The following is a 26,815-nucleotide window of genomic DNA, read 5'->3' on the forward strand; positions in this document are numbered from 1 at the left end:
GGGTTTCACTTAAGAGCTTATGTTTCTCAATAAAATTATCCAATCTATATGAAAATAATTTTTCTAGAATTTTTGAGAACTGTGGCAACAATGATATTGGTCTGTAGTTATTAAACGTGTGTCTTTCTCCACTTTTATGAACAGGAATGACTTTGGCTATCTTCATTTTTGATGGAAATATACCAGTTTTAAATGATAAATTACAAATATATGTAAAAGGTTGTACAATATATTTCATAATACTTTTAACTAATGTCATATCAATGTTAAGACAGTCAGTAGACTTTTTATTTTTTAATGTTTTCACAACATTTAATACTTCTATATCATTAACATCATTAAGAAACATTGTGGATGAATTATTTACAATGTTCTTATCTATTTCACGTTTGTTTCTTGGCTCTGGGATTTTGTTTGCCAAGTTACTGCCCACGTTAACTAGATATTCATTAAAATTATTAGCTATGTCAGAAATTTCATCAATTACCATATCGTTATCTTTTATAAAATATTGTGGAAAATTTGTTTTTTTAGAACTTTTTTTAATTACATGATTTAGTGTTTTCCATATTTCTTGTGTATTGCTTTTATTCTGTTCTAATAATTCATGGTAATAATCTTTATTTCTTATTCGAATAATATTTGCTAATTTATTTTTATAGATCTTGTACTTTGTTTCAGCTTCCACAGTTCTCAATTTAATAAATCTTTTATATAAATTATTTTGCTTTTTGCATGCATTCTGTATCCCCTTCGTCATCCATGTCTTATTTGGACCTTTATACTTTCTTGTAATTTTAATTGATGGACAATGTTTATTATATAAAGAATTAATGGTTGACTGAAATTCACTATATGCAATATCAGGATCGTTATTTGAATAAACCTCAGACCAGTTGTGTTTCTCTAAATCCAACTTAAAGGCAGCCATGGAGCGTGTTGTTCTTACTCTAGTTTCAAATGTGTAAGTAGTCGGCTTCATTTTTTTATCAAAATAATCATAAAAAATTGCAAAGATCGGGAGGTGATCACTTATATCGTTAATAAGGAGTCCACTTTCTATTTTAAGGTCAATTTTATTTGTGAATATATTATCAATTAGTGTAGCTGTATCAATTGTTATTCTACTAGGTTTTATAATAACAGGAAATAAACTATTACTATACATCATATTTATAAATCAGTTGTCTTCTGATGTCCATTAGGATTTAATAAATCAATGTTAAAATCACCACACAATATTCGCAATTTTTTATCATTTGTATAACTAAGGATATCTGTTAACTTATCGTTAAATGTATCAAGACATGATCCTGGTGTCCTATATATACAACTTATAATTACGTTTGATATATTTTTTATGTGAACTTCAATAGTTACACATTCCATTACATTATCCACAGTAGTAGTTAGATGTTCAATTTGACTACATTTGAAAACCTTATCAACATATATTGCAACTCCTCCTCCCCTTCTGTTTTCCCTATTCATTGTAAACAATTCATATCCTTCCATTTCTATATCGCTTATTTTCTCATTATCAAGCCATGTCTCTGATATGGCTATAATTTGGAATTTATTTATTTTACTCAAGCATTTTTTAATTTCTGTAAAGTTTTTATATAGACTTCTACTTTTAAAATGTATGATTGAGAATGCACGAAAATCCTTACTTACATTTACATTGAATTGCTCATCAGTGTGGTACTCGCAGGCAAGGTCATAGTTGTTACTACATAAAAATTTATCTGGATCAATGCCATTTTCTGGATCAGATGTCTTATGTTCCGTATAATCAAATATTTGTAATTTTTTTGTGTTTGGGTATAGATTTTCCATTCTAGTATTTGTCAACTTTTCGTCATCAAGTGTACTGTGTCTTCCTTCATTTTATTGATGAGTTGTGTTGGTGCAAGTGTCTGGGTGTGCTTGTACGGGGATGAATTATAAGCTTGTCGTATTTTAGGTAGGCAATATCTCCTCTTTCCCGTGCTGCTTATTTTTAGTGCCTAGTGCCACCAAATGTATATCGTGTAACTAACAGACAGGAAAAAAAACATGGAATGTCCAAAAGCACTGTTAACACAATGCCATAGTTACTGATTTTTAAGTACGTTAGTGATAGTGATATTGATTAGAAAATCGTGGAAAATTACGAGATATCAGCTCTTGAATTTAATTCACGAGTTAATTTTGTTGTCATTACCTGTATACTTGTGCACATAAATGCCATCTCAAACAAATCACTAAAGCAGCCTTTTACCACCTAAAAGACTTCGACCGAAGGGTTGCATGCTCCATACCAGAAGAACCTGACTCATGCTTTTATTTCCAGTAGACTTGATTATTGCAAAGGTCTTCTGACTGTTCTCCCCCAAAAGAGCATCATATTATAGCTGCAGAGGTTATGAAGTGGTTACCCTTAGTTGTACTAGACATTTAACATGAACAAGAAACTGTAGAAACATGGATGGTCACATTGTTTTCCCATAACTACATGAAGATGGATGGATATGATTGTTTCACGTTTTACAATTAATAACCTTGAGCTTTTGTTTGTTTCCAATTTACCAGGTAAACCAATCCAGATTGCGCATCGTTTCTATATCCGGGTCACAGTCATCAATAAGATGTCTAAGGATAGAGAGTACAGCTGAGATGGATGGGACAGCGATGGATGGCTCCACAATAGCAGTCTACCATGCCTACTGTGTGTAAAACGTGAAATAAAAACTGCAAAGATGCACTGTAACTGAGGACGATTCATTTGATGTAAAAACAAAATGTACAGTTTGCTGTTTGTTGATCGATAATGCATCATTAAGTGTCAATTACAAATACAATGTGTAATATATTTTCATCTGTGGAACCTCTTGGGTCTTGCATTCTCAATACATCATCGTGAGTACAGTACTCTGAGGTCTTCTTGGTCAATGATGGGCAAATGTGCAGTGTGTGCACTTCCGCACTTTAATCTTGAAACCATAAATGTGTCATGTACTGCATTGGCACTGTACCTGCAATAGTATTTTGGTTATTGTTTACAGGTTGTTCCGAATACAGTGTGTGTGACACTTTTTTTTTTTCTAATTGTCAATGATACTGTTTGCAAGACACATTTAAATAAGTTCAGTAAAAGTGTCGACAACTTACAGGAGAAAAAATATTTTAAAAATGTTTGATTTGGTATGCTGCAAAACAGGCCATTACAACTATTCGAACTTCAAATTACGATAGTCCAATGTTAATGTTGTCATTCTTCAGGAGCTCTTGATTTCTCTGCTGTCAAGCTCAAGCTTCACGTTCTGACTCTTCCTACAGACATTTTAATGACTAAGTCAAATTGGTCTCCTCAGCTGGCTCAAAAACGTCAGGAATTAGGGCTGCACAAAATTGGAAAATCATGCAATACGCGATTTTGCTGAATATAGCAATAGATATTGCAATATTTAATATGGATCTAAAGAAATGACTGATGATGATTTTATTATCTAATGAACAAATTATATTTCTCATGCAGTAAAATGTATTCAGAGTTATTTAATTGTAATGACTTCAATAATGTTCAACTAGTGGATGGTGGTGCACATTTTAGCAAGTGGCTGACTGGTCAAATTCAGATAAAAGCAAAAAATTCCATATGAAACTTATTGCATGTCTGTTATATGCATATTGCATGGGCCAATAGCGCGATATCAATATTTTTTCCACTCCACTTCTTCATCTTCTGCTTCTCGTGGTGTTTTTGACACTTCTGTTGTGGTGTCATCAGGTGCATTCTGGGTCCTTTGTCATCTTTGCTGCCTGGTAATAAAAACAAAACCCAAGGTTAGCGCTCAGATTTTTAATTGTCTATCTGTTGTTATGGAAAAATGACAAGATCAACCATGTTTCTCACATTAGTAAAACAATTATTTTGGGCGAACATGTTTATTTCAACAGCTGCTAGTCATGGTGTATGGTTGTCTTGTAACCAAAATGAATTCAATTCTTACGTCAATAACTATGGCATTGGACTGCCAAACACTTATGTATTCAATGTTTTCTGTTATTCACGATATACCTTTAGTGGTACCAGGCACTAATTACTAAAGAAAAATGGATGGTCTAACATTTTCTTTTCTACTTCTTATACAACGCCACTCATGATGGCATGCAGTGTTTAAGATTGTAATGATAGTAGCACGATCAAAAGAGGACAAAACTATAGGATTTACTGACTTAAATACAGTACAGTATTTTGTAACTTACCATAATGAAAACGTAAGTAGCAGGTTAGCCTCTTCTCTTTTTTTTTTTCTTCTATTTTATGCCGTCATCCAACATCACCATGAGCGCTAAAACTTGTTTTCCCTCCTTCTTCCGCTAAGCAGGAAAGCAGTTAGGAGCTGATTCATCCCGTAACATAACAAAACTTCTATTAAGTAAATAAAAGTCAGCAGAAATACAGACAAAAATTCAAACAGGAAAGGACCGAGTGCTTGTTTAAAAAAATAAATAAAAAAATCGAAGAAGCGCCCATGATGCAACGCGGCTTGACGACACGTTGTCAAAGTTCTGCCTGATTGGATATTAAACAGCCAATCAGGATTTGCTTTCCTGTCCGACTCCTGATTGGTTAAGAATTGTGGCACAAATATCACGCCTCGACCCTTGCATCGCAAGCGTAAATCAAAGTTTCGTACGTGTTGAGGAGAGACGAAGCAAGCGTGCGCGAGGACTGTTTTGTACGCACGAAGCACATTTTGTACGTACGAAACACATTTTTGGTACGTACGAAACACATTTTGTACGTACGAAACACATTTTTGGTACGCACGAAACACATTTTGTACGTACGAAACACATTTTGTTACGCACGGAATTGTGGCACAAATCTAACGCCATAGAGGGGTCGTATATCATCTGGTGAGTGTAGTGGCAGCACTTTAGAAAGATATATAGATTGTTGGCTCACTTGTATTGTTTATACATTGACATCAATGAAAAGGTCCAAGCCTTCAGGTGCTGCATTAAGAAAGCGGCGAAAGGAGGAGGAGGAAAAACGGGCCCAGGGTAGAGGTATGTATGTCAGTCAATCATCATTGTTTATAAAATAAACATGAAAATAGCGTTAGCTTCTTAGCTTGCTTGTAACTTGTTTACTGCACCAATACATCCATGCTAGTAGCTACTTTGCACACAAGAGTGGGGCAACGCTTGCTGAGTTTAAACTAAAACAGCCAGTAAGTCCAGATACCTGCAAATGGATTTGCACAAGTCATTGTTTCACATAACCACATTAATTTATTAATTTATTGAAAATAAGAATTATGTGCTGGTTTAATGTAAACATCGATATAGTAAATGCATTTTTTTTTAACTAGATGCGCTGAGAAAATATTTGCAGCCACAACAAGCACCTGCAGAAGCTGTGGAAAACAATCCTTCAGTGTCATCTTCACCAAAGGCTACTGAATGTAAGTGCATGGATGGTGCATTTAATACATACAGCCATAATTTCTGACATTGTATTCTATCATAATGCAAATGGATTTGTTTTCCCTGCTTTAACACCAAAATAATTTGAAGTGATGTATTTTGTTTAATGTACAGCTGAAGCAACAGCCAGTCAAGCACCAATCAGCAGTACTTTGAGTGACACAAAGCTCGATCTTCTAGATCCAGCTGACTATTTCAGATATATCAGCTATGGCTGCATCATGTACAGTGCTCACTATATATGAGTATACCCCTTTGAAAAATTGAAAGATTTTGTTCAATATCTCCCCGCGACCCTTGTGAGGAATAAGCGGTCAAGGAAATGGATGGATGGATGTTCAATATCTCAATAAACATAAGAACAATTTCCAAAATATTGACAAAATGTTTTCTGTAGAATACGCACTTGACTCACAACATGAAAGTAAGGTTGTAATAGGATGCATAGATTACAAAATCTTCAATTTAATCAAATTAACTAATGCAAAAAAAAAAAAAATGCAACCCACTGTTGTTCCGTCGGCTCGGACGAGAGGCAGACGGCCGGACCGAGATTTACGTCCCGGCGGAGGCCGTCTTCACCCTCCCGCCGGGCCGACGCTCAGGGGAGATATGTCGGGAAGGGGGGGGGGGGGGGGCGCGGGCGGCTCCGACTGCCCTCTCCAAGAGTGATCGTATGTTATGCATCCCGGGTGTCGGAAGGAGAGTCTTCGCCTGTATTCGCTTTGAAGGAGAAGTTCCACAACTCAAAAGCTAGAAGGAAAAAGTAACAGAGTGCCGGGCCGAGATTCAAGCTGCAGACAAAAAGATTTATTTGACACAGACATACAAACAAGACATATATTCTGGCCAGAAGGGATTAAAAATCCGTTGGACAACGGGATGCACTGGCTTATAAAGCCTGTCTAGAGTCCATCCCCCAAACATTTCCTTGGGCGTAACATCTTAAGGCAGCTAACGGTATTGGACAACTACAAAATGCAGTACTGGGTGCAGTGCTATTTTTTGACCATTGGGGGCACTGTTACTCCACGTAAACTTAGGCTCGCCACCTTTGGCCTAATTTAAAGCTGACCTCTGCATGAACTTCATGGTTACGCAAGCTCATGTGTACCTTCCTGCTCATAAATATTGCGGACAAGACATTTTTATGGGCTGCACCTGGTGTTTGGCTCACTCACTCACATGTAGCACGTGTAGCTCACGTGTTCGGAAAACCCCTACATATATCTGCTAGGTCAGAAGAAAGGAAAATGTGTCAGAGCAGATTTGGGCCAAACCAGGTGGCTTTTTCAGGGATGGGGCATGAATCTACATAGATAACTAAAATTATATACGTCATTTCTTCCCTTTCATGATGTAAACACATCATGAACAATCAATGTCAAACACGGTCCCACCTATGTGTTAATCCCAGTAAATATGCGTGCATCAAAGTTCAATAATTTCGAAAAAAATGGTAATTAAATGGGATCCACTGGTAAAACACACAGAGCATAGCTATTATATAATTTTCTTTTGAGGCAAAAACCTGAAAATGATGCTAAAAATGTCCAGATGTTGATGAGGTAGGAATGTTCAAAGTTCAACTGCGGCGATCGGTGGGGCAGTAAGGGAAGTGCTTTCAATTTTCTTAGGGCAGGGCTCATGCTGCCCCAATCATCAGTCAAAATATTCAGGCCCAATCTGTACAGTCCGGCTGATTATGATTTTGCGCTGCCCGGGGCTTATTGTGCCCCATAAGAACAGTGTATTGTGAATGTGGTTGGTGATGTCTGATTGTATCAGAAGAAGGGAAGTGTCAGAGCAGATTTTGGGTCAAGCCTTTTATAAGGGGACTGCTGGATGGGGCATCAGGTGAGTGATCCTGGTGGGGGTTTGGGGAAAGCTCATCTGGGGGCGTGGCATTTCTGGCGGTGGAGGGTCTGGTCGTGGTCAAAAATGTGTGCCTGGTGGTGGTCCTGTAGACGTTTGCTGTTTGGCGGCTGCTCCTGGCTGGTTGGAGTTGAACACTTCTCAGCAGGAACTGGAGGTGACGACGGTGCAGGCGCTGAAGGGAGCGCTAGTTGAGGACCTCCGCACAGGGCTGCTGGTGGTTGCGCTGGAGGTGGCTGGGGCCCACGGCTGATTGCACCTGAGTCAGTTGAGGGCTCACAATTGGTATCACGGGCTGCTATTCGGGCCATTCAGCAGCTGCTATCACCAAGTCCCCTAGACAAAAATCAAACATGAGAACTTTTCCCAATCCGTTGAACTATGTAAAATTTTGAAAATTATATATATATATAAAAAAAAATTCCTTACTTACATTCAATTCCCCCTTTTGACACATACGTCATGTGTCAACACAAACGATACCAGAAGACTCCTGGTACTCAGACTGGAACCAACTTACCGTCCACAGCTCGGGATCGGCATTCACGAAAACACAGAAACTTAACCTGAAAGCACTTATTTACTTACAACACCAAAAACACATTGCAACACAAACAAAACTACAATGGTAAATAGAAATCAAACCATAAGAAGTCATTTCAGACACAGATCAGATACACAAAGCTGGAAGATGGTTCTTGAAGATCTCTGACCTGCAAGACCAGTCTAGCATAGGACAGCACAACATGTCGAAAAACATTGACATCGCGATATTGGCCCATGCAATGTTTAATCTGGAATTTTACGCTTTGCATAAATTCAACCAGTCAGACACCAACTAAAAAATGCAACAACCATCCAATAGTTGATAACTGAGATGTAATTACCCTTAAATATACAATTAGTTCGCCTATTTTGGTGCATGAAAAGAATTCTTTTAATTCTTTCAATTCTTACATCAAATTACAAAAATGTCAGTTCTTCAGATACATGTTAAATTGCTATATTCAGCAGCCATATCGCATATCACGTTATTCCAATATCGTGCAGCCCTATTAACATCCATCATAAATAAATCAACTATCAATGACAAAAAAGCAATAAAACTGTAAGAAAATCGGGGTTAGGGAAAAAACTTCACAAATCAATCATGATGAGTCTGTTGTGCTGCAGGAAAAGGGGTTAAACAACAAAACAATATAAGTCACAGTCAGTCTGTCCCCGTCAGGTCTTCATAAAGTCAATAACACTCTTAACGTCATATAAAGTCGTAACAGCTCAGAAGTGGCACAATCATCCGAAGCCACATCATTAAAATTGGGCCTTCTCCATATGACTATTTTGTCAGTCAAATGGTGCCCTTAAATTGTCACGATCATAAACAATCCTATAATCAATATTAAAGTCAAATTTTCACTAATCCGCCATTATACTCAATTAGACTAGTCAGAAAATATACAGTAACGGGTGAGAGGCAATTACTCTCATATTGTGATCACAAACACCCTTACTTGTACTAATTATCATGGCCATATTATGCATGCAATTGTTTCCTACTCCCATAGGCGCCTGCAGCTGCTTTCTTCTTCTCATTCTCACTCTTTTTTTTTTTTTTTTTTTTTTTATGTGAGTAAACAAACAAACAACACACTTCACAGACAAACAATCTCACAAATCACAACAGATACTCACATTCCAATACAGATAAGAATACACCCACATACAGGAGCTATAACCACAGAATTAAATCAGACATTTATACCCTTTCATTCATGAATATGAATATTATCCCAAATTTTTCAACATCAACCCTTTACTCATCTTCCCCACGAAGCTCTTGCAAACCTAACGTTTCACAAACTAAACTTATCCTAAGTTACTCTTTTCTAACTGTCGTCATCACAGACTATGTAAAAAAAAAAAATCAATTAACTCATTCAATCCCAAAAACGTATAAATACGTTTTTAATACTTTCTCATTCACTCCCAAAAACATATTTATACGTTGTTGTTTTTTTTTTTTTAATGTTTTTTATGCTATAGCAAACAGAAGGCTTTAATATAGCTTCTGACCTGAAGAAGTCGCTTAAAGCAATGGTAGTATTACAAAAAACAGCCATCAAGTGGCAGAACAGTATAAGAGATCAGCCATGTTCCAACATTTTTTTTTCCCATTGTTTTTTTTTTTCCTGATGACAAGAGAGTCTAATCTTTCTTTTAGTAGGTGTCCATGTTTTTATAGCACTAGAACATAATATTCTGCGGGCCTTGCAAAATCAGTCCAAATCCAGTCAAACAGTTCAGTTGTTTCAGTCAAAATGGCTGGGAGTGAAAGAGTTAATTTAAACAAAATGTTAACAAGGATAGCTCGAATACTCCAACTTCGTTTTCATCGTGTTTCTTCTCAGAATCACTAACAACATCAGATTTGTCCACTGTAGTGCCTTTCAATGCTGATTCAATATCATACTACTTCAGACATCTCTTATACCACTATTTTTATCCAGATACAAAATATTCACTCCAGTTTTAGTTTATTATGGTCCTCTTTTTATGCAACAATCTCTTCTAGCCAAATTATTTAACATATATCAAAAGTATACTCTACGACATTTATCTGACTATTTTACATATCTTCTTCTTTTAGCTTTTTCCTTTAGGGGCCGCTACAACGAATCAGTTGCCTCCATCTAACCCCGTCCTCTGCATCCTCTGCTCTCACGCCAACTACCTTCATATCGTCTTTAACTTCTTCCATTTGGTCTTCCTCTAAATCTCCTACCTGGCATTTAAAAACTCATATCTTCCAATATATTCACTCTTCCTCCTCTGGACATATCCAAACTATATATAAAATTCAAACGTATTCAGGTGATTTGTTTAATCCTATGTGTCTCTTTTTTTTTGGGGGGGGGGGGGGGGGGGGGGGGGTTCTGTTTAGCAGTAGAAATCTCACTATATTTAATATATATAGATTTAAAAAGTTCACCTTCAAATTCTAACTATTTTATCCATAGAGGTGTTAAAAGGGACTTATAACCTCAATCATTCAATTAAGTCTTTGCAATTTGACCTATTAATTTCAGCATATTTTTCGTCTAAGTTCTATAAGCTGCAAAATATTGCTATAGTTTATCTTACTCCATTAAATAGCTGCAATATATAAATATATTTAACACAGCTAAATCTGTATCTTTAATGTATATCGGAATCACCACTATCATTAATTCTAAAAATTCCAATATTTTAACAGCCAAATCTAAATATAAAATTGAATTGAGATGAATAATATAAAAGGTAGTTTCTCATAGTCTAAACGATACAGCCAAATTACCTAATTAAACCAATTTTTCTTAGTTATTGCATCTCAATAAGCTACAAAAGAGTTACACGAATTTCAACACTTATATATCTTAACCATCCACATTTATTTTCTATTCATTCTAATAAATTGTCTTAAAATGATGATTGATTTGATCATTAAAAAAATTCCTTCAATATGGTAACACCATACAATCCATACCCACTTGTCTAATGCGTCCTCCCAGTGTCTCCCAACCATCGTTCAACAGTTTTGTCCTCTGAGCTTTCATGAGTGTGTCCATCCATGCTCGGGTTTTGTCCAGCCAGTCCAGTTTTGTTCATCCAAGCTGCTCAGGATGTAACTGTAAGTCCTTTCAAAAACAGTTAATCACACATAACAGGTGTTCATCATTGTCCTGTGTGTGACGTTGTGCCCCCCTACACAACAAAAGTCCTCCTTTGTTCCAGAGTTTTTCCAGACTGGAGTCACTCTTCCATTGATGAAGAGATTTGGTCGACACCAGGATTTGCATCTTTCAATGGCCAAGGACTTGTACAATGTTCACATATAGGGACAAAAATAAAAAAATTGTAGGCTTACTCTTACAATAAAACTTTTCATTATGGATGACCAAGATATACTTGTCATTAAATATGTCAGAGTCCAGTATGAACTGGATAGGTGGATCCCAAGATCACGGCAACAGAGGAGTTTGACAGGATTTATTACAGTTCAAAAAACAAGGGAAATAACAAAAGGCGCTGGCCCCAGCCAGGATGGAAAAAATGGGAGAAAACACAAGGTGCTTGCAAAAGGCAAGATGAAAAAATATCTACTAGTAACTCAATGTCTCTTAATTAACAGATATCACAGGCAAAAGTCACAACACAAAATAGCGTAGCAAAACTTACGAGAGCAAAAAACTGAACTATAGCAAGTACACAAGGCAATGACTGTAGACTTGGAAGAATAATCCGACGTCGTCCAGGCGACGTCAGAGTCCTTATAAAGGCTAAATGTTGATGCGCCGCAGGTGCGGCGCCAGGGGAAACGCCCCCTCAATCACTCAGAGACTGAAAAAAAAGGAAAAGAGCACACTGAGAGCCCTGCATCATGACAAAATATTACATTATTATATATTTTTTAGCATTTCTAGTGCTGTAGGTTAAAGTGTGAACTAATTAAATAATCACAAAAAATTATCAGATTAGTCACATTATGACAGATGTTTACGTCAAAGTTAGCGCATATTATGTTTAAATAATAAACACAACTACATGCATTAACCGTAAAGCATTTAATATATATTTTGGTATAACTTTGACATTCAGATCATTTGTTTATGTCAAAACATTGGAGACATTTTTTCTCTTTTTCATTTATTATTTTGGATTTGTAAAAATAAATCACTGAATAGAAAAATAAGCATGTATAGTGGATCAAAAAATGTTGAAGACATCCTTATAACACGAGACTTTCAAAAATTAACACATAACGGGTACTCTTCAAATTTGGCAGGCGGAAAAAATCTAATAAAAAAAAACCCTCCTTAATTAAGTGATGAATTGGGATCAATCCAAACTAAATTTAATCGATTTTATCAAAATATAATTGTTTGACAGCCCTAGTCATCTCCATCAAGTCTATCAATCTAATGCTATATTTTCTTTATATTATTTTTCCTGCTATTTAACTTAACCTCCTCTCAATTCATTTGGTTCAGCACCTATTATCCTTCAAAGCGACTCCTGTAAAATTCATCATTAATAATTTCTAAATATATACTCAAGCATAACCTATCATTTCGTTATGCAATGGCTATGTATATATTTATTTATTTTTTATGCCTTCTTAGTCCCCTCATATTTTTCAAACTGCTATTATATCTACACTTACTCTTCTTATAAACTTCTACACACAGACTATTCCTTCCATAGATTATATATTCATTGGATTCAAACATCCTCGTTTCCCATCTCCCACTTCTGTACCATTCCTATCAGCATCAACTCTGACCTTTCACACATACACACACATACACCTTCTGCTGTCCCCCTTCCCTCCGCCTTTCTCTCTCTCTCTCTGTCTCTCTCTCTCTCTCCGCCTCTGCCTCTCTCTCTCCGCCTCTCTCTCTCTCTCTCTCTTTCTCTCTCTCTCTCCGCCTCTCTCTCTCTCTCTTTCTCTCTCTCTCTCTCTCTCTCTCTCTCTCTCTCTCTCTCTCTCTCTCTCTCTCTCTCTCTCTCTCTCTCTCTCTCTCTCTCTCTCTCACGTCATATCATTCCTCACTTACGTTACAAATATTACTCTTAAGATTCCCCATTTTGGACCCTATCAATATCTAAAATTTAAAAATACACATTTTTTTTACATCTTCAATTTAATGTATACAATCAAATTAAACCATTTGGACAATCATCTATCAAAAAGACTACCACAATGGACAAATCTTTGTTTAATTTTACTTAATTTCTACAAAGCCTCTCATAAATCTTCAAAACGGCACCCAACTAACATTCCACATTATTTATCCTTCCTTTACTATAGCTGTCCTCTCTCCCTTTTATTTTCACTGTCAACATTTTTCTTTTGTTTACCGGATAAGCCTAGAATCAAAATTACACACCAACAATCCACATCAGCGACTAATCCTCTTCCTCCTACCCACTCCCCAAAAACAGTTAGCCTACAAAAGAAAAGAAATTTAAATCAAAGGAACAAAAGCACAAACACAACAATTTAAACATCTCCATCCAACTTGCAACGCCTCCCACAAAACAATTCACAATGTGATTCACAAATCTTTTTTCGACACTATTCCCACTATCACACATTCCTTCCTTAACATGACCTGCTCAATACCAGCTACTCAGAAAAACACTCTTCAGTCTTTCACCAACCTGGCTCACACACACACAGACACGCAGTCTTTTGTCCACGTGCTTTCGATAAGTCCATTCTTTCTCATTTGTCGTGCCTTTTTGGCGATGTCAGCATTTCGTTTGGTGAGGTTTTCGTTGATGTAGACATGTTTCCCATGAAGCTTGTGACGGTCTCGCAGAAGAGCAATCTTTTTCTTTCTGTCAACAAACCTCATCAGAACTGCCGGTGGTTGTGTCCCTCCAGTTTTAGCGTCCTATGTGCTACAATCATTCAATAAAAATAATATCCACATACTTGCTGCTCACGATTCGTCATTTTTTAAATTTTGTTTCCTACAACACGTAGAGGCCGCTCGCTACAGACGACACTGGACTACGACAGCAGCTGCGCTTTACGGCAAGCATAGGGCTTAGGGGCGTTCCGTTCCGTGGGCGTTCAGTTCCCAGCCTGCGGTCTGCAATCAGACCCTACTCACCTGGGGCCTCATTTATAAAGCTTGCGTACGCTCAAAATGAGGCCAAAACTCTACGTACGAACATTTCTGCGCCAAAAGTGGTATTTATAGAAAACACACTGAACGTGAAACTTTACGCACCACCACGTCAAGTCTGGACCTACCGTACGCAATCCGCACATTCTGGAGACAGGGGAAAACAGCGACACAATCAGTTTTGTGGTACATTTCTATTCCTCAAACGACATGTATGCTGGATGTTGGGTCACATATATTAATGTTTGTTTTGCTCCAGAGTTGCTCGGATGTCACAAGCGCGCAGTGGGGCGGAAAGCTGCATGCGAATGAACATTTTAAACGCTCGTTTTCTCTCATTGATCACCTATCTTGAAAAAGCCTCATGCAACAAATCATATTAATGACAACTATGTAGACACATACTGCACGCATTACATCATTGCGCCGCGCAACAATATGCCCCAATAGTAACTTCACCTGCCCGCGCCACGCAATTGCCATTAAAGGCTAAATAAAACGCACAAGACAAGAAGGATTGAAAAAATTGCTAGAAAAATAGTCTGGTGCAAGCATCTTTGCTATAGGGAGATAGCGTTTCAAATAAATAAATGCGCGCGTCAATAAAGTCTGTCATAAACGTTCACAATGCGATCCACGCAGCCGTGATTCTGGATGAAGATCCATAAGCAACACATGGGAAATATTATCAACAATAAGAGGGCGGCCTATTGATCGCCTAATTTAGAGACAATTTAGTAAGTCTGAGTGAAAACAATACAAGTGTAAGCGGTTAAGAAAATGGATGGATGGATGATCATTATTATTGCTTTCCTAATTTAAAAAATAAAATCTGCGTCTGTGCGCCATGTGGCAGCATTGTTGTGACTCGCGTCCCTCTTGCTTTTATTGGCCTTCCGTGACTCGACCTCTAAAATTAGGGTTTCAGTGTACATCCATCCATCCATCCATTTTCTTGACCGCTTATTCCTCACAAGGGTCGCGGGGGCTGCTGGCGCCTATCTCAGCTGGCTCTGGGCAGTAGGCGGGGGACACCCTGGACTGGTTGCCAACCAATCGCAGGGCACACAGAGACGAACAACCATCCACACTCACAAGCACACCTAGGGACAATTCGGAGCGCCCAATTAACCTACCATGCATGTCTTTGGAATGTGGGAGGAGACCGGAGTACCCGGAGAAGACCCACGCGGGCACGGGGAGAACATGCAAACTCCACCCAGGAAGGTCCGAGCCTGGACTCGAACCGGAGACCTCAGAACTGGGAAGCGGACGTGCTAACCACTCGACTACCGTGCCGCCGGTTTCAGTGTACATCTTGTTTAAAAATCTTTTTTTTTAATTTTTTTTTTTTTTTATAGGACCTACTGTTCACACGAAAATTCTAGTACATTATGGTGACTTTAGATTTCTTTCTTGCCTCTCATTGACCGTCCAAATTGTTTTGGTTTGATGTTCGCCAACACGTGCTGCTTATTAATATGCAGATGAGTTGCTTTCCATTGCCAAATATGGGGTGAAATAGGCGGACTTGGGGCAGGGAACGGCGTGGAATCTGCTGCGCACACCGGTTGGGATCGTGTGGCATTTATAAAGGGAACTTGCGTGCAGATTTGCGTATGTGTGTAGACGCATGGTTTTATAAATCTCAATTTTTTTCTGCGTATGTGAGTTTTGAGTTTCGTTCGTACGTACTTTTCTGCGCAGGTTACCACGCACAGTTTTATAAATGAGGCCCCTGGACAGGCGTAGAGGGGAAACTGTCGCTAAAATTGAGAAAGCCAGGCAGCTATGCTGTTTGCCAACCCTGCCAACAGGATAAATGCCACTGACTGTTTCCCTGGTGAAGTGGTTATCACATTCGCCTCACGCACGAAAGGTCTCTGGTTCGAAAACAGGTGGAAATAGGGCAATTTTCTTTGTATTTGCAAAGAAAACTGAGTAGCCAAAAAGTAAATTGCACAAGCATCCACCTCACCGTCGGGGAATCGAACCCCGGTCTTTCACGTGACAGGCGGAGATACTATCGACTATACTAACGAGGAAAGTACTCTGCTTTTGCTATCTGAATAGGCGTATAAGCGAAACTGTCTCTAAAATCAGGAATGCCAGCAAGCTATGCTGTTTGCTAACCCTGACAAAAAAGACAATCCCAGCGTCTGTTTACATGGTGTAGAGGCTATCACATTCGCCTCATACGCGGAAGGTCCCGGGCTCGAAACCAGGTGGAAACAGGGCAATTTTCTTTGTATTTGCAATGAAAACTGAGTATCCAAAAAGTGAATTGCACAAGCACCCACCTCACCGTCGGTGAATCAAACCACGGTCTTCCGCGTGCCAGGCAGAGATACTATCCACTGTACTAACGAAGAAAGGACTCTTTTTGCCACTTGGACAGGCGTAGAGGGGAAACTGTCACTAAAATTGAGCAAGCCAGGCAGCTATGCCGTTTGCCAAACCTGTCAACAGGATAAAGGCTAGCGACTGTTTCCCTGGTGTAGTGGTTATCACGTTATCCTAACGCGCAAGAGGTCCCTGGGTCGAAACCAACTGGAAACAGGTCAATTTTCTTTGTATTTGCAATGAAAACTGAGTATCCAAAAGGTGAATTGCACAAGCATCCACCTCCCGTCAGGGAATCTATCCCCGGTCTTCCGTGTGACAGGCGGAGATACTATACACTATACTAACGAGGAAAGGACTCGGTTTTTGCTACCTGGACAGGCGTAGAGGGGAAACTCTCTCTAAAATCAGGAATGCTATGCTGTTTGCCAACCCTGCCAAAAGGACAAACGCCAATGACTGTTTCCATGGTGTAGTGGTGATCACATTCGCCTTACGCGCGGAAGGTCCCTGGATCGAAACCGGGTGGAAACAGCGCAATTTTCTTTGTATTTGCAATGAAAACTGAGTATCCAAAAAGTGAATTGCACAAGCATCCACCTTCCCATCAGGGAATCGAAACCCGGTGTTGTGGAGGCAAGAATTTGGACTGTATAGGTCTGATTCAATTTGGGTATTTCTCTTTTCGCCCTCGGGGTGTCGGTCAGAACACAAGGAATGATGAAGCGAAGATGTGGACTTGCAGCTTTATTCCAGGGCTCGAAACGTCATAAGCAGGCAGTTTACAATAGGTGCACAGTGGTAGGTACAGGCGTACAGGGATACAGGCAGGGGCCACTAGGGTACAGGTGCCAGGCTAACTTGGGATGCTTGGAGTCCTTCTGTGGCTCTGTGTGTGCATGGTATTATCTGTGGTTGCGAACAAAGTGTGAATGTATCTGTAGAGCTGGAGTGAGAGGATGTGAATGGGGGTGTGTGTGTGTGGTTCTGTAATAGACAGAAATGATACAGTGTATGAGTTTACTGCATTACTTATTAGCACACAGTGGTTGTCTAAATAATAATAGTTAGGCTGCAACATTATTAATTTACCACATAAACAGACACTAGCTTAACTTGCACATGAATGACTATAGACACACTAGGAAGGTGCACAACATACTAAACATGAACTGATTACTTAAAGTACGATGTACCTAACTAAGTAACATTACTAAACAGTGATTCTGGCCAACTACGGCCGTGGACGTCACGTAATGGCGGCGCCCACCGCGAGCGCAATGCCCCGACTGACGGCAAACATGACGTGCCAAAGTGACAAACGTACAAGTAAGCAACCAATACTTTCGTGCACTTCTCTACCAGTGTCTAACATACAGGCGAGAGCACGTTTATGCAGGTAAACAGTGTTTAAGGCACGTTGGCACTACGGAGCGGACTTTTAACGAGCTGCTCAACGAGCTGGCAATCAAATCCGCGTTCGAAGCTTAAGGCACACAGCGGCCAAAACGGCGCGGCATATAAGCACAAATACAGTAACTAAACCCTGTTCAGTGTACTCACTGGTGGTCAAAGACGCACACGATCATCACAGCTCTGAATCACTTCTGTCATGGCGACATCCAACTGAACACTAACTGCTGCAACTGCAGGTAGCGGACGTGACCCAGGATGCAATGCGCGCGTCAATATGGGTAAATATGACGTCACTCTACTCTTAGCATAGAAATAGACAAGCACAACAATAATAACTATTTACGTCTAGAACCTTTCTAACAGCCGCCCCCGAATGTATGAAGTACATTCGCTCAAAAGAAAGGTGGCCGAACTGGTCTTCGGCGTAGCGACGTCCTCCTCACCCATAGGAACAGCTGGCAGAGCAACCAACCTGGCCACTGGTCTGGTGTAAGTACGATCGCCGATCTGCACATCTGCAGAGCGGACGTGTCCATCAGCGCTGGGATGGACCTTGGTGATGTGACCCACAGGCCACATAGCTCGTGGAAGCTGGGGGTCCACCAGCATCACGATGGTGCCACTGCCGATATCAGCTTTCGTTGAATGCCACTTCTGGCGTGTCTGGAGGCTTGGCAGATAATTCCGCAGGAAGCTGGACCAGAAGTGGTTCGCCAGCACTTGAGAGTTTCGCCAGTGACGACGGCTGAGCAGGTCGGTCTCTGGATACACGATCTGGGGTAAGGATCCGTCTGGCCGCCCCATCAGCAGGACATTGGGTGTCACAGGGTCTGGATCGTTGATGCTGGACGAGACGTATCCTAGTGGCTTTGAATTGAGGATCCCTTCCACTTCAAGGAGCACGGTCCTTAGTACCTCCTCTGGGACTGGCTGGGCTCCCACTGTGGTGTACAAGGCAGCCTTCACGGAACGTATTTCCCTTTCCCACACTCTTCCAAAGTGCGGCGTTGCAGGGGGGTTGAAGTGGAAGCTGATCTTCTGCTTGGCGAGCTGTAGTTGTAGGTCCGGGGAAAGGGCAGCAAATGCCTCACGCAGCTCCCTTCTCCTCCTCGGTAGTTGGTTCCCTGGTCCGAATACAGCTCGGCTGGTGTTCCTCGGCGAGCGATGAACCGTCTGAGCGCCATGAGGAACGAGTCGGCGTCAATCTTGTTCAGGAGATCAAGATGGACGCCTCTGGTGGTGAGACACTTGAATATGATACCCCACCTCTTCTCCATGCGCCTTCCTACCTTGACTTGGAAGGGCCCAAAGCAGTCCATCCCGGTGGAAAAGAAGGCTGGCTTACGGAGGCGCAGGCGAGCGGGTGGAAGGTCTGCCATCTTGGGGACAGCAGGGTTTGCCTTCCAGCGTCGGCATTCTGAGCAGGTGTGCTGGTAACGGCGTACTGCTTCACGACCACGCAGAATCCAGTATGAGCGCCGTATTTCCGTGAACACTCTCTCTGGCCCTGGATGATGCAGACGACGGTCGAAGTCTTGGATGAGGAGTCTGGTGGAGGGATGGCCTGGATCCAACACGATAGGATGCACTGCCGTCTGCTCGAAATCTTCAGCATGACGGAGCCTACCTCCGACACGAATGAGCTCTTCTTCTTTGTCCAACTCGGGAGCCAAGGTAAGCAGTCTGCTGCGGGATGGGACTGGCTTGCCGGCTTTCAGGAGCCTCAGCTCATCGGGGAAGCTCTCCTGCTGGGATCGCTTGAGGATGAGGATCTCTGCCTCGCGGTAATCTTCAGCAGTAGGGCTGCTACTCTGATCTGCCGCCCCGTGCCGCTCCTGCACGGTAGCTTGTACCAAGTCCTTCCAGGTGTCGTAGGGGTTTGCATCTGCTCTGCTGACCGCAACTGTAGTGACACCACAGAAAGCAGACTTCCTCAGCTCTGAGGTATCGTGGTCCTGATTGACACTTGGCCTGATTGGCCAATCTTCGGGCGGTTGGAGGAGGAACGGAGGGCCTTGGCTCCACCTGTTGGGCTTTACAAGGTCCTGCAGTCTCTTGCCTCTTGTTATATCATCGGCAGGATTCCGAGCTGAGTCTATGTAACGCCAGGACTCAGGGCTAGTGAGTTCCTGTATCTCCGCCACTCTGGTGCCTACAAAGATCTTGAAGCGGCAGGACTCCGACTGCAGCCACATCAAAACCGTGGTGGAGTCGGTCCACAGAACGGTCTGGGCAATGTTCAGCGTAAGCTCTTTGCCAACGAGCTTAGCCAGCTGTGCTCCAGTGACGGCTCCACACAGCTCCAATCTCGGCATAGAGAGGAGACGCTTGGGTGCGACTCTTGAGCGGGCAAGAAGGAAGGACAGTTGGACTTGACCTTGCTTGTCGCTTGTTCTCAGGTATGCAACTGAGCCGTAGGCTTGCTCAGAAGCATCCGAGAATATATGGACTTCGTGGGTGACGCTTGACTCGTCTACTTCACCAGGTAGGTAAGCTCTCGGTAGGGTTGCTTGAGACAGAAACTGTAGCTCGTCCTCCCAGGTGTTCCACTCTCGCAGGATGTCCTGGGGCATGAGGGGATCGTCCCAGTCTCTGTGTTTCTCCCAAAGGCGTCGAACAAGAGTCTTGGCTCGAGTCGTGTATGGGAGGAGGAATCCTAAGGGGTCGTACTGACTGGCTAGGACCCGATAGATGTTCCGCATCGTCGGGGTGCCATACTCGATGGGTCGGTGCTTGAAGCTTATAGTGTCGGTTTGACAGTGCCAGCTGAGTCCTAGTGTGGATTCAGGGGCGTCAACTCTATCTTGGGTGAGCCAGAGCTCGAAGGTGTCGGATCTGGCCTCTTGGGGTAGATGTTCGACAATGCTCGGCTCGTTGCTTGCTCACTGGCGTAGATCGAATCCGCCAGCAGCTAGGAGCTCCCGAAGTCTGTCGACCAGACGTCTGGCTTCCTCAGGCGTAGGGAGGCTCTGCAGTAGGTTGTCCACGTAAAAACATTTCTCGATGGAGAACCTCATATCATCTCCTGGCTGGCTATGTTTGGCTACATGACGTTGCAGGGCGAACGTGGCGCAGCACGGGCTACAAGTGGTGCCAAACGGTAGGACCTGCCACTCGTACACATCAGGAGGGTCATCTTTGGTCAAGTCACGCCAGACGAACCGAAGGAGGGGACGATCTGCAGGGAGGAGGCGGACTTGGTGGAACACTCCCTTAATGTCTGCACTAAGGGCAACGGCATGTTCCCGAAAGCGTAGCAGCACTCCAAGAAGTGACGCTCCGAGAGTGGGTCCCGGCAACAGTGAATCGTTCAGGCTCTGGCCTCTGTACCGATAAGAGCAATTGAAGACGATTCTGTTCTTTCCACGGTGGCTTACCATGTGAGGAGGGATGTACCATTCTTCTCCCGCCTGTTTGACCTCTTCTGGGCCTAGCTTGGAGACAGAGCCTGCATCCACCAGCTTCTGGATCTCTGTGCTGTAGGCTTTGGCCCGCTCTGGGTCCTTAGCCAGCCTTCGTTCTGTGCTCCGCAGACTTGGAAGGACAGCTTCCCTTGGGGCGTTGAGGATAGGCATGTCCCCTTTGCGCAGAAGGGGCGTGGCATAGCGAAGGACCCCGGCTACGTCTACTCGGGTGGTCTTATCTTCGAGCAGTGCCACGGCTGCTTGATCTTGTTTTGACCTGGTTACGACCTTCTCGCTTCTGTTGGGAAGAGTGTCGAGTTGCCAGAGTCTTTCTACGTTTCTGAAAAGCTCTGAGTCGACTGGGGAAACGGATGTCACCAGACACTGCTGTGGACGTAAGGAGTTCTGAACGAACTTCGCCGGGCCCTGGAGGGCCCAACCTAATCTGGTATGAATGGCTGCGGGTCCACCTGGAGTCCCCAGTCTGATTGGCTCGATGGCGGTAATCAGGTGCGGGTGGTCGGACCCAATAAGCACCAGCGGTCTGACGTTCTGAAAGGGCTTGATTGGTAACTCAACCAGATGCGGGTACCTCTGCTGGAGTCGGTCCACTGGGTATGACTGGTCAGCCAGACCAAGGCGAGCTGCGGTGAATGCCTTGGACACTTGGAAGCTGACCTTTGGGTCAGCAGCGGGAGAGATATGGAAAGACACTGTAGAGCCACGGAGGGTCTGAACGTCCTGTCGGATTGTCCGCAGGGGGAGGTCTTCCCGTCTACCTCGTAGACAGAGCTCTAGGGCAGCTGCTGAGAGTAGCATCGTCCTTTCAGACCCGTCGTCAAGGATGGCATAGGTGGTTATTGTACGGTTGCCGTGACGAAGAAGAACTTGGACGACCTTCAGTAAGACCCTGTTACTCTCAGGTGGGCGATCGACGTACAGGACCTCAGTAGTGGGGCTCATTTGGCAACTGTCTTCGCTAGTCGAAGGTCTCTGTTGTCTGTCGTTAACTTCATGAAGGACCTGTAGATGTCTACCTTGGCACAGGCTGCAAGACTTCTTCAGGTCACACTGAGCTGCTAGGTGGGGCCTTGCACAGCGCCAGCACCTCTTGTTGCTTTTAATCCAGTCTGTGAGCTCGGCTTTGCTCAACTTTGTGACTTTGGCACATTGGCTGAGAAAGTGCTCCTCGTTTTCGCAGAAAGGGCAGTAGGGCTTGGCTCTCCCCTTTTTCCTCTTCACGTCTCTCGTAGGTGGACTGGGGTTCTCAGGGCTCTCTGCGCCGTGGAGAACGGTAACAGTTTGATGTCCCTGGCGACTATCGGACTTGTATGCTTGCTTCTCTTTCACCATTCTGGGTGCTGTTGGCCCATCGAAGTCTCGACACCACGATTCGTATTGGAGCCACTGGGCCAGATCGAGCAGAGTGGGAACAGTGCCTGCTTGCTGGAAGGTGCATCGACGAAAATCTGCTCGCTGCTCTGGAGGGAGTTTGCAAAGAAGTCTCGCCACATGAGACCCACAGTGGAGTTCGACGTCACCATCTGTTCCCAATGTCTTGAGAAGACCGACCAACATGGAGGGCGAATCGCTCGAAGGCTGCATTGTCACCACGACGAACGTCAGGTGAGTCAAGAACACTGGCTATTTTCTTGAGGGCTATTTGGTGGGGCTGACCAAATTTCTCGTTGAGAGCGTACATGGTGTCAGTGTAAGGGGTAGGTGAGTTGAGGTAGGAGTCTGCGATCAACTTTGCCTCTTCGAACTTCAAATGATCCACTAGGATTTGGTACTTGAAGAGTTTGGTCCCTTCCACTGGTAAGAGGTTCTCCAGCGCTATCTTCAAGCGAGTGAACTCACAGGGATCGCGGCGGCTGAAGTCTGGTATTGTTGGGCGTGGCCCCCTGTAGGTCTGCTCAGTCATGACTGCTGAATCATGGCGCTGTGAAGCTGGAGTCTGCCAGCTTTGTCTCGGCATCCGAGGGGCTTGTTGTGTGGAGACTGGGAGGTGCCCTGACTGTTGAGGAGGACTGGTTGCTGCATAGGAAGGGAATCTAGGACGTAGATGCTGGGCGTATGCAGGCTGGTGGTAGTTCAGTGGCTGCTGGGGTACATGAGCAGTAGCATAAGGTGTAGCTCCCGTGGGTGGGAACTGGAACTGGGACGGTGTCGACGTAGCAGCTGGACACTTCGGCCTCCAAGATGGCGTCTGTGCTGTTGGCTGGAAGTGTTGTGGAAGCTGGTAGCTCGGACCCCGCTTGTGTTGCTGTGGCACGGTCGAGGAAGAAGGCGTATAGGGAGGATGGGACTCGCTGCTTCGCTGCCTGGACTGGAGGTGCGACGGTTGACTGCTGGCTTTCGCTGGCGACACTTTGTGGTGGCTACATGCCTGGCTCTTCATCTGCTGTAATTGTGAAATCAGCTCCTCCAATCGGTCCGTCATCGTTGGAGCTAGCTGGTCGTCACAGTCTGCTGTGTCGGGCCACGGCGGGGGATCCGGCCAGTCCTCTTCTTCTTGACTGTGGACCGGATGGGGGTCGTGGCGGCTGACGGAATCTGGCATAGCTTGCTGAAGGCTAACGACTTTGCTGGCCAATCTCTTCATTTCAGATTGAACTTCCTGAAGTGCAGCTACGTCAGCATGCATGTCGCGCTGAGACTGCTGTAACACGCCCTTCTCTCTTCGTATGTCCCTTAGCTCGTCTCTTAAGCTAAGATCCGGCGACACGGGATGGGGTGAGGATGGTTCTCGGACTTCCTACCTGGGCTCTCTCTCCGGATACCGTCGGTGGGCTAGCTGGGGTTCCGGACTGTATCTTTGCCACTCTGGGTAGTACAGATCCGCCTCCTGGAGGTCAGCATTCCACCGGTGGTGACCGGTGTAGGGAGAGGGGGTGAAGTAAGGCGGGGTCATCTTGGCCGCTGCCGGTTTATGGGATGGCCACTCCTCTTCGTACCCGTGCCTGTCTCGTTTTCTGTGCCCAATATAGTTGACATGGTAGTCTTCTAGATGGGCGGGGGGGCGTGTCTGACGCTTTGGTCTTGTTCCACAGTCTTCAGGCTCCATGTCCAAAGGTAAAAGGAGAAATCCGGCTCAAAGGACCACAATGTTGTGGAGGCAAGAATTTGGACTGTATAGGTCTGATTCAATTTGGGTATTTCTCTTTTCGCCCTCGGGGTGTCGGTCAGAACACAAGGAATGATGAAGCGAAGATGTGGACTTGCAGCTTTATTCCAGGGCTCGAAATGTCATAAGCAGGCAGTTTACAATAGGTGCACAGTGGTAGGTACAGGCGTACAGGGATACAGGCAGGGGCCACTAGGGTACAGGTGCCAGGCTAACTAGGGATGCTTGGAGTCCTTCTGTGGCTCTGTGTGTGCATGGTATTATCTATGTGGTTGCGAACAAAGTGTGAATGTATCTGTAGAGCTGGAGTGAGAGGATGTGAATGGGGGTGTGTGTGTGTGGTTCTGTAATAGACAGAAATGATACAGTGTATGAGTTTACCGCATTACTTATTAGCACACAGTGGTTGTCTAAATAATAATAGTTAGGCTGCAACATTATTAATTTACCACATAAACAGACACTAGCTTAACTTGCACATGAATGACTATAGACACACTAGGAAGGTGCACAACATACTAAACATGAACTGATTACTTAAAGTACGATGTACCTAACTAAGTAACATTACTAAACAGTGATTCTGGCCAACTACGGCCGTGGACGTCACGTAATGGCGGCGCCCACCGCGAGCGCAATGCCCCGACTGACGGCAAACATGACGTGCCAAAGTGACAAACGTACAAGTAAGCAACCAATACTTTCGTGCACTTCTCTACCAGTGTCTAACATACAGGCGAGAGCACGTTTATGCAGGTAAACAGTGTTTAAGGCACGTTGCTACGGAGCGGACTTTTAACGAGCTGCTCAACGAGCTGTCAATCAAATCCGCGTTCGAAGCTTAAGGCACACAACGGCCAAAACGGCGCGGCAGATAAGCACAAATACAGTAACTAAACCCTGTTCAGTGTACTCACTGGTGGTCAAAGACGCACACGATCATCACAGCTCTGAATCACTTCTGTCATGGCGACATCCAACTGAACACTAACTGCTGCAACTGCAGGTAGCGGACGTGACCCAGGATGCAATGCGCGCGTCAATATGGGTAAATATGACGTCACTCTACTCTTAGCATAGAAATAGACAAGCACAACAATAATAACTATTTACGTCTAGAACCTTTCTAACACCCGGTCTTCCGCGTGACCGGCGGAGATACTATCCACTATACTAACGAGGAAAGGACTCTGCTTTGGCAACCTGGACAGGCGTAGAGGGGAAACTGTCACTAAAATTGAGCAAGCCAGGCAGCTATGCCGTTTACCAAACCTGTCAACAGGATAAAGGCCAGTGACTGTTTCCCTGGTGTAGTGGTTATCACGTTAGCCTCACGCGCAAAAGGTCCCTGGGTGGAAACACGGCAATTTTCTTTGCATTTGCAATGAAAACTGAGTATCCAAAAAGTGAATTGCACAAGCATACAACTCCCCATCAGGGAATCGAACCCCGGTCTTCCGCGTGACAGGCGGAGATACTATCGACTATACTAATGAGGAAAGGACTCTGTTTTTCCTACCTGGGCAGGCGTAGAGGGGAAACTGTCTCTTACGGGCACGCACGCAAGCTATGCTGTTTGCCAACCCTGCCAACAAAGACACTACCAGCGTCTGTTTCCATGGTCTAGTGGTTATCACATTCGCCTTACGTGCGGAAGGTCCCTAGATTGAAACCGGGTGGAAACAGGGCAATTTTCTTTGTATTTGCAATGAAAACGGAGTCTCCAAAAAGTTAATTGCACAAGCATACATTTCCCCATCGGGGAATTGAACCCCGGTTTTCCGCAGGACAGGCAGAAATACTATCCACTATACTAAGTAGGAAAGGACTCTGGTTTTGCTACCTGGACAGGCGTAGAGGGGAAACTGTCACTAAAATTGAGCAACCCAAGGCAGCTATGCCGTTTGCCAAACCTGTCAACAGGAAACAGGCCAGTACTGTTTCCCTGGTGTAGTGGTTATCACGTTAGCCTCACGCGCAAAACGTCCCTGGCTCGAAACCGGATGGAAACACGGCAATTTTATTTGTATTTGCAATGAAAACTGAGTATCCCAAAAGTGAATTTCAGAAGCATCCACCTCCCCGTCAGGTAATCGAAACCCGGTCTTCCGCGTGACAGGCAGAGATACTATCCACTACACTAACAAGGAAAGGACTGGGTTTTTGCTACCTGGACAGGCATAGAGGGGAAACTGTCTCTAAAATCAGGAATGCCAGCAAGCTATGCTGTTTGCCAAACCTGCCAACAAAGACAATGCCAACGTCTGTTTCTATGGTGTAGTGGTTATCACATTAGCCTCACGCGCGGAAGGTCCCTGAATCGAAACCGGGTGGAAACAGGGCAATTTTCTTTGTATTTGCAATGAAAACTGAGTAGCCAAAAAGTGAATTGCACAAGGATCCACCTCCCCGTCTGGGAATCGAACCCCGGTCTTCCACGTGACAGGTGGGGATACTATGGACTATCTTAACGAGGAAAGGACTCTGCTTTTGTT

At 43.5% G+C, this 26,815-nt stretch overlaps 1 protein-coding gene, 1 long non-coding RNA gene and 1 other non-coding gene across 3 annotated transcripts; 1 reads left to right on the forward strand and 2 right to left on the reverse strand.

Moving 5' to 3' along the window:
- Window positions 1-3,416: 3,416 nt before the first annotated feature.
- LOC144007655 (uncharacterized) lies at window positions 3,417-4,488 on the reverse strand. The gene is made up of 2 exons (XR_013280298.1): window positions 4,248-4,488; window positions 3,417-3,800 (listed from the first exon to the last, which is right to left on the reverse strand). It is a non-coding gene; the product is annotated as an uncharacterized LOC144007655 (long non-coding RNA).
- An 11,882-nt stretch (window positions 4,489-16,370) lies between these two features.
- LOC144007644 (uncharacterized) lies at window positions 16,371-19,989 on the reverse strand. The gene is made up of 2 exons (XM_077507455.1): window positions 17,937-19,989; window positions 16,371-17,360 (listed from the first exon to the last, which is right to left on the reverse strand). The coding sequence occupies exon 1, from the start codon at window positions 19,982-19,984 to the stop codon at window positions 18,752-18,754; it is 1,233 nt and encodes a 410-aa protein (XP_077363581.1). The 5' UTR covers window positions 19,985-19,989; the 3' UTR covers window positions 16,371-17,360; window positions 17,937-18,751.
- On the forward strand, window positions 16,835-16,907 carry trnav-uac (transfer RNA valine (anticodon UAC)). Its single transcript has one exon. It is a non-coding gene; the product is annotated as a tRNA-Val (tRNA).
- Window positions 19,990-26,815: the final 6,826 nt, after the last annotated feature.

Source organism: Festucalex cinctus, chromosome 19 (genome assembly GCF_051991245.1).
Source record: "Festucalex cinctus isolate MCC-2025b chromosome 19, RoL_Fcin_1.0, whole genome shotgun sequence".
Lineage (NCBI taxonomy): Eukaryota > Metazoa > Chordata > Actinopteri > Syngnathiformes > Syngnathidae > Festucalex > Festucalex cinctus.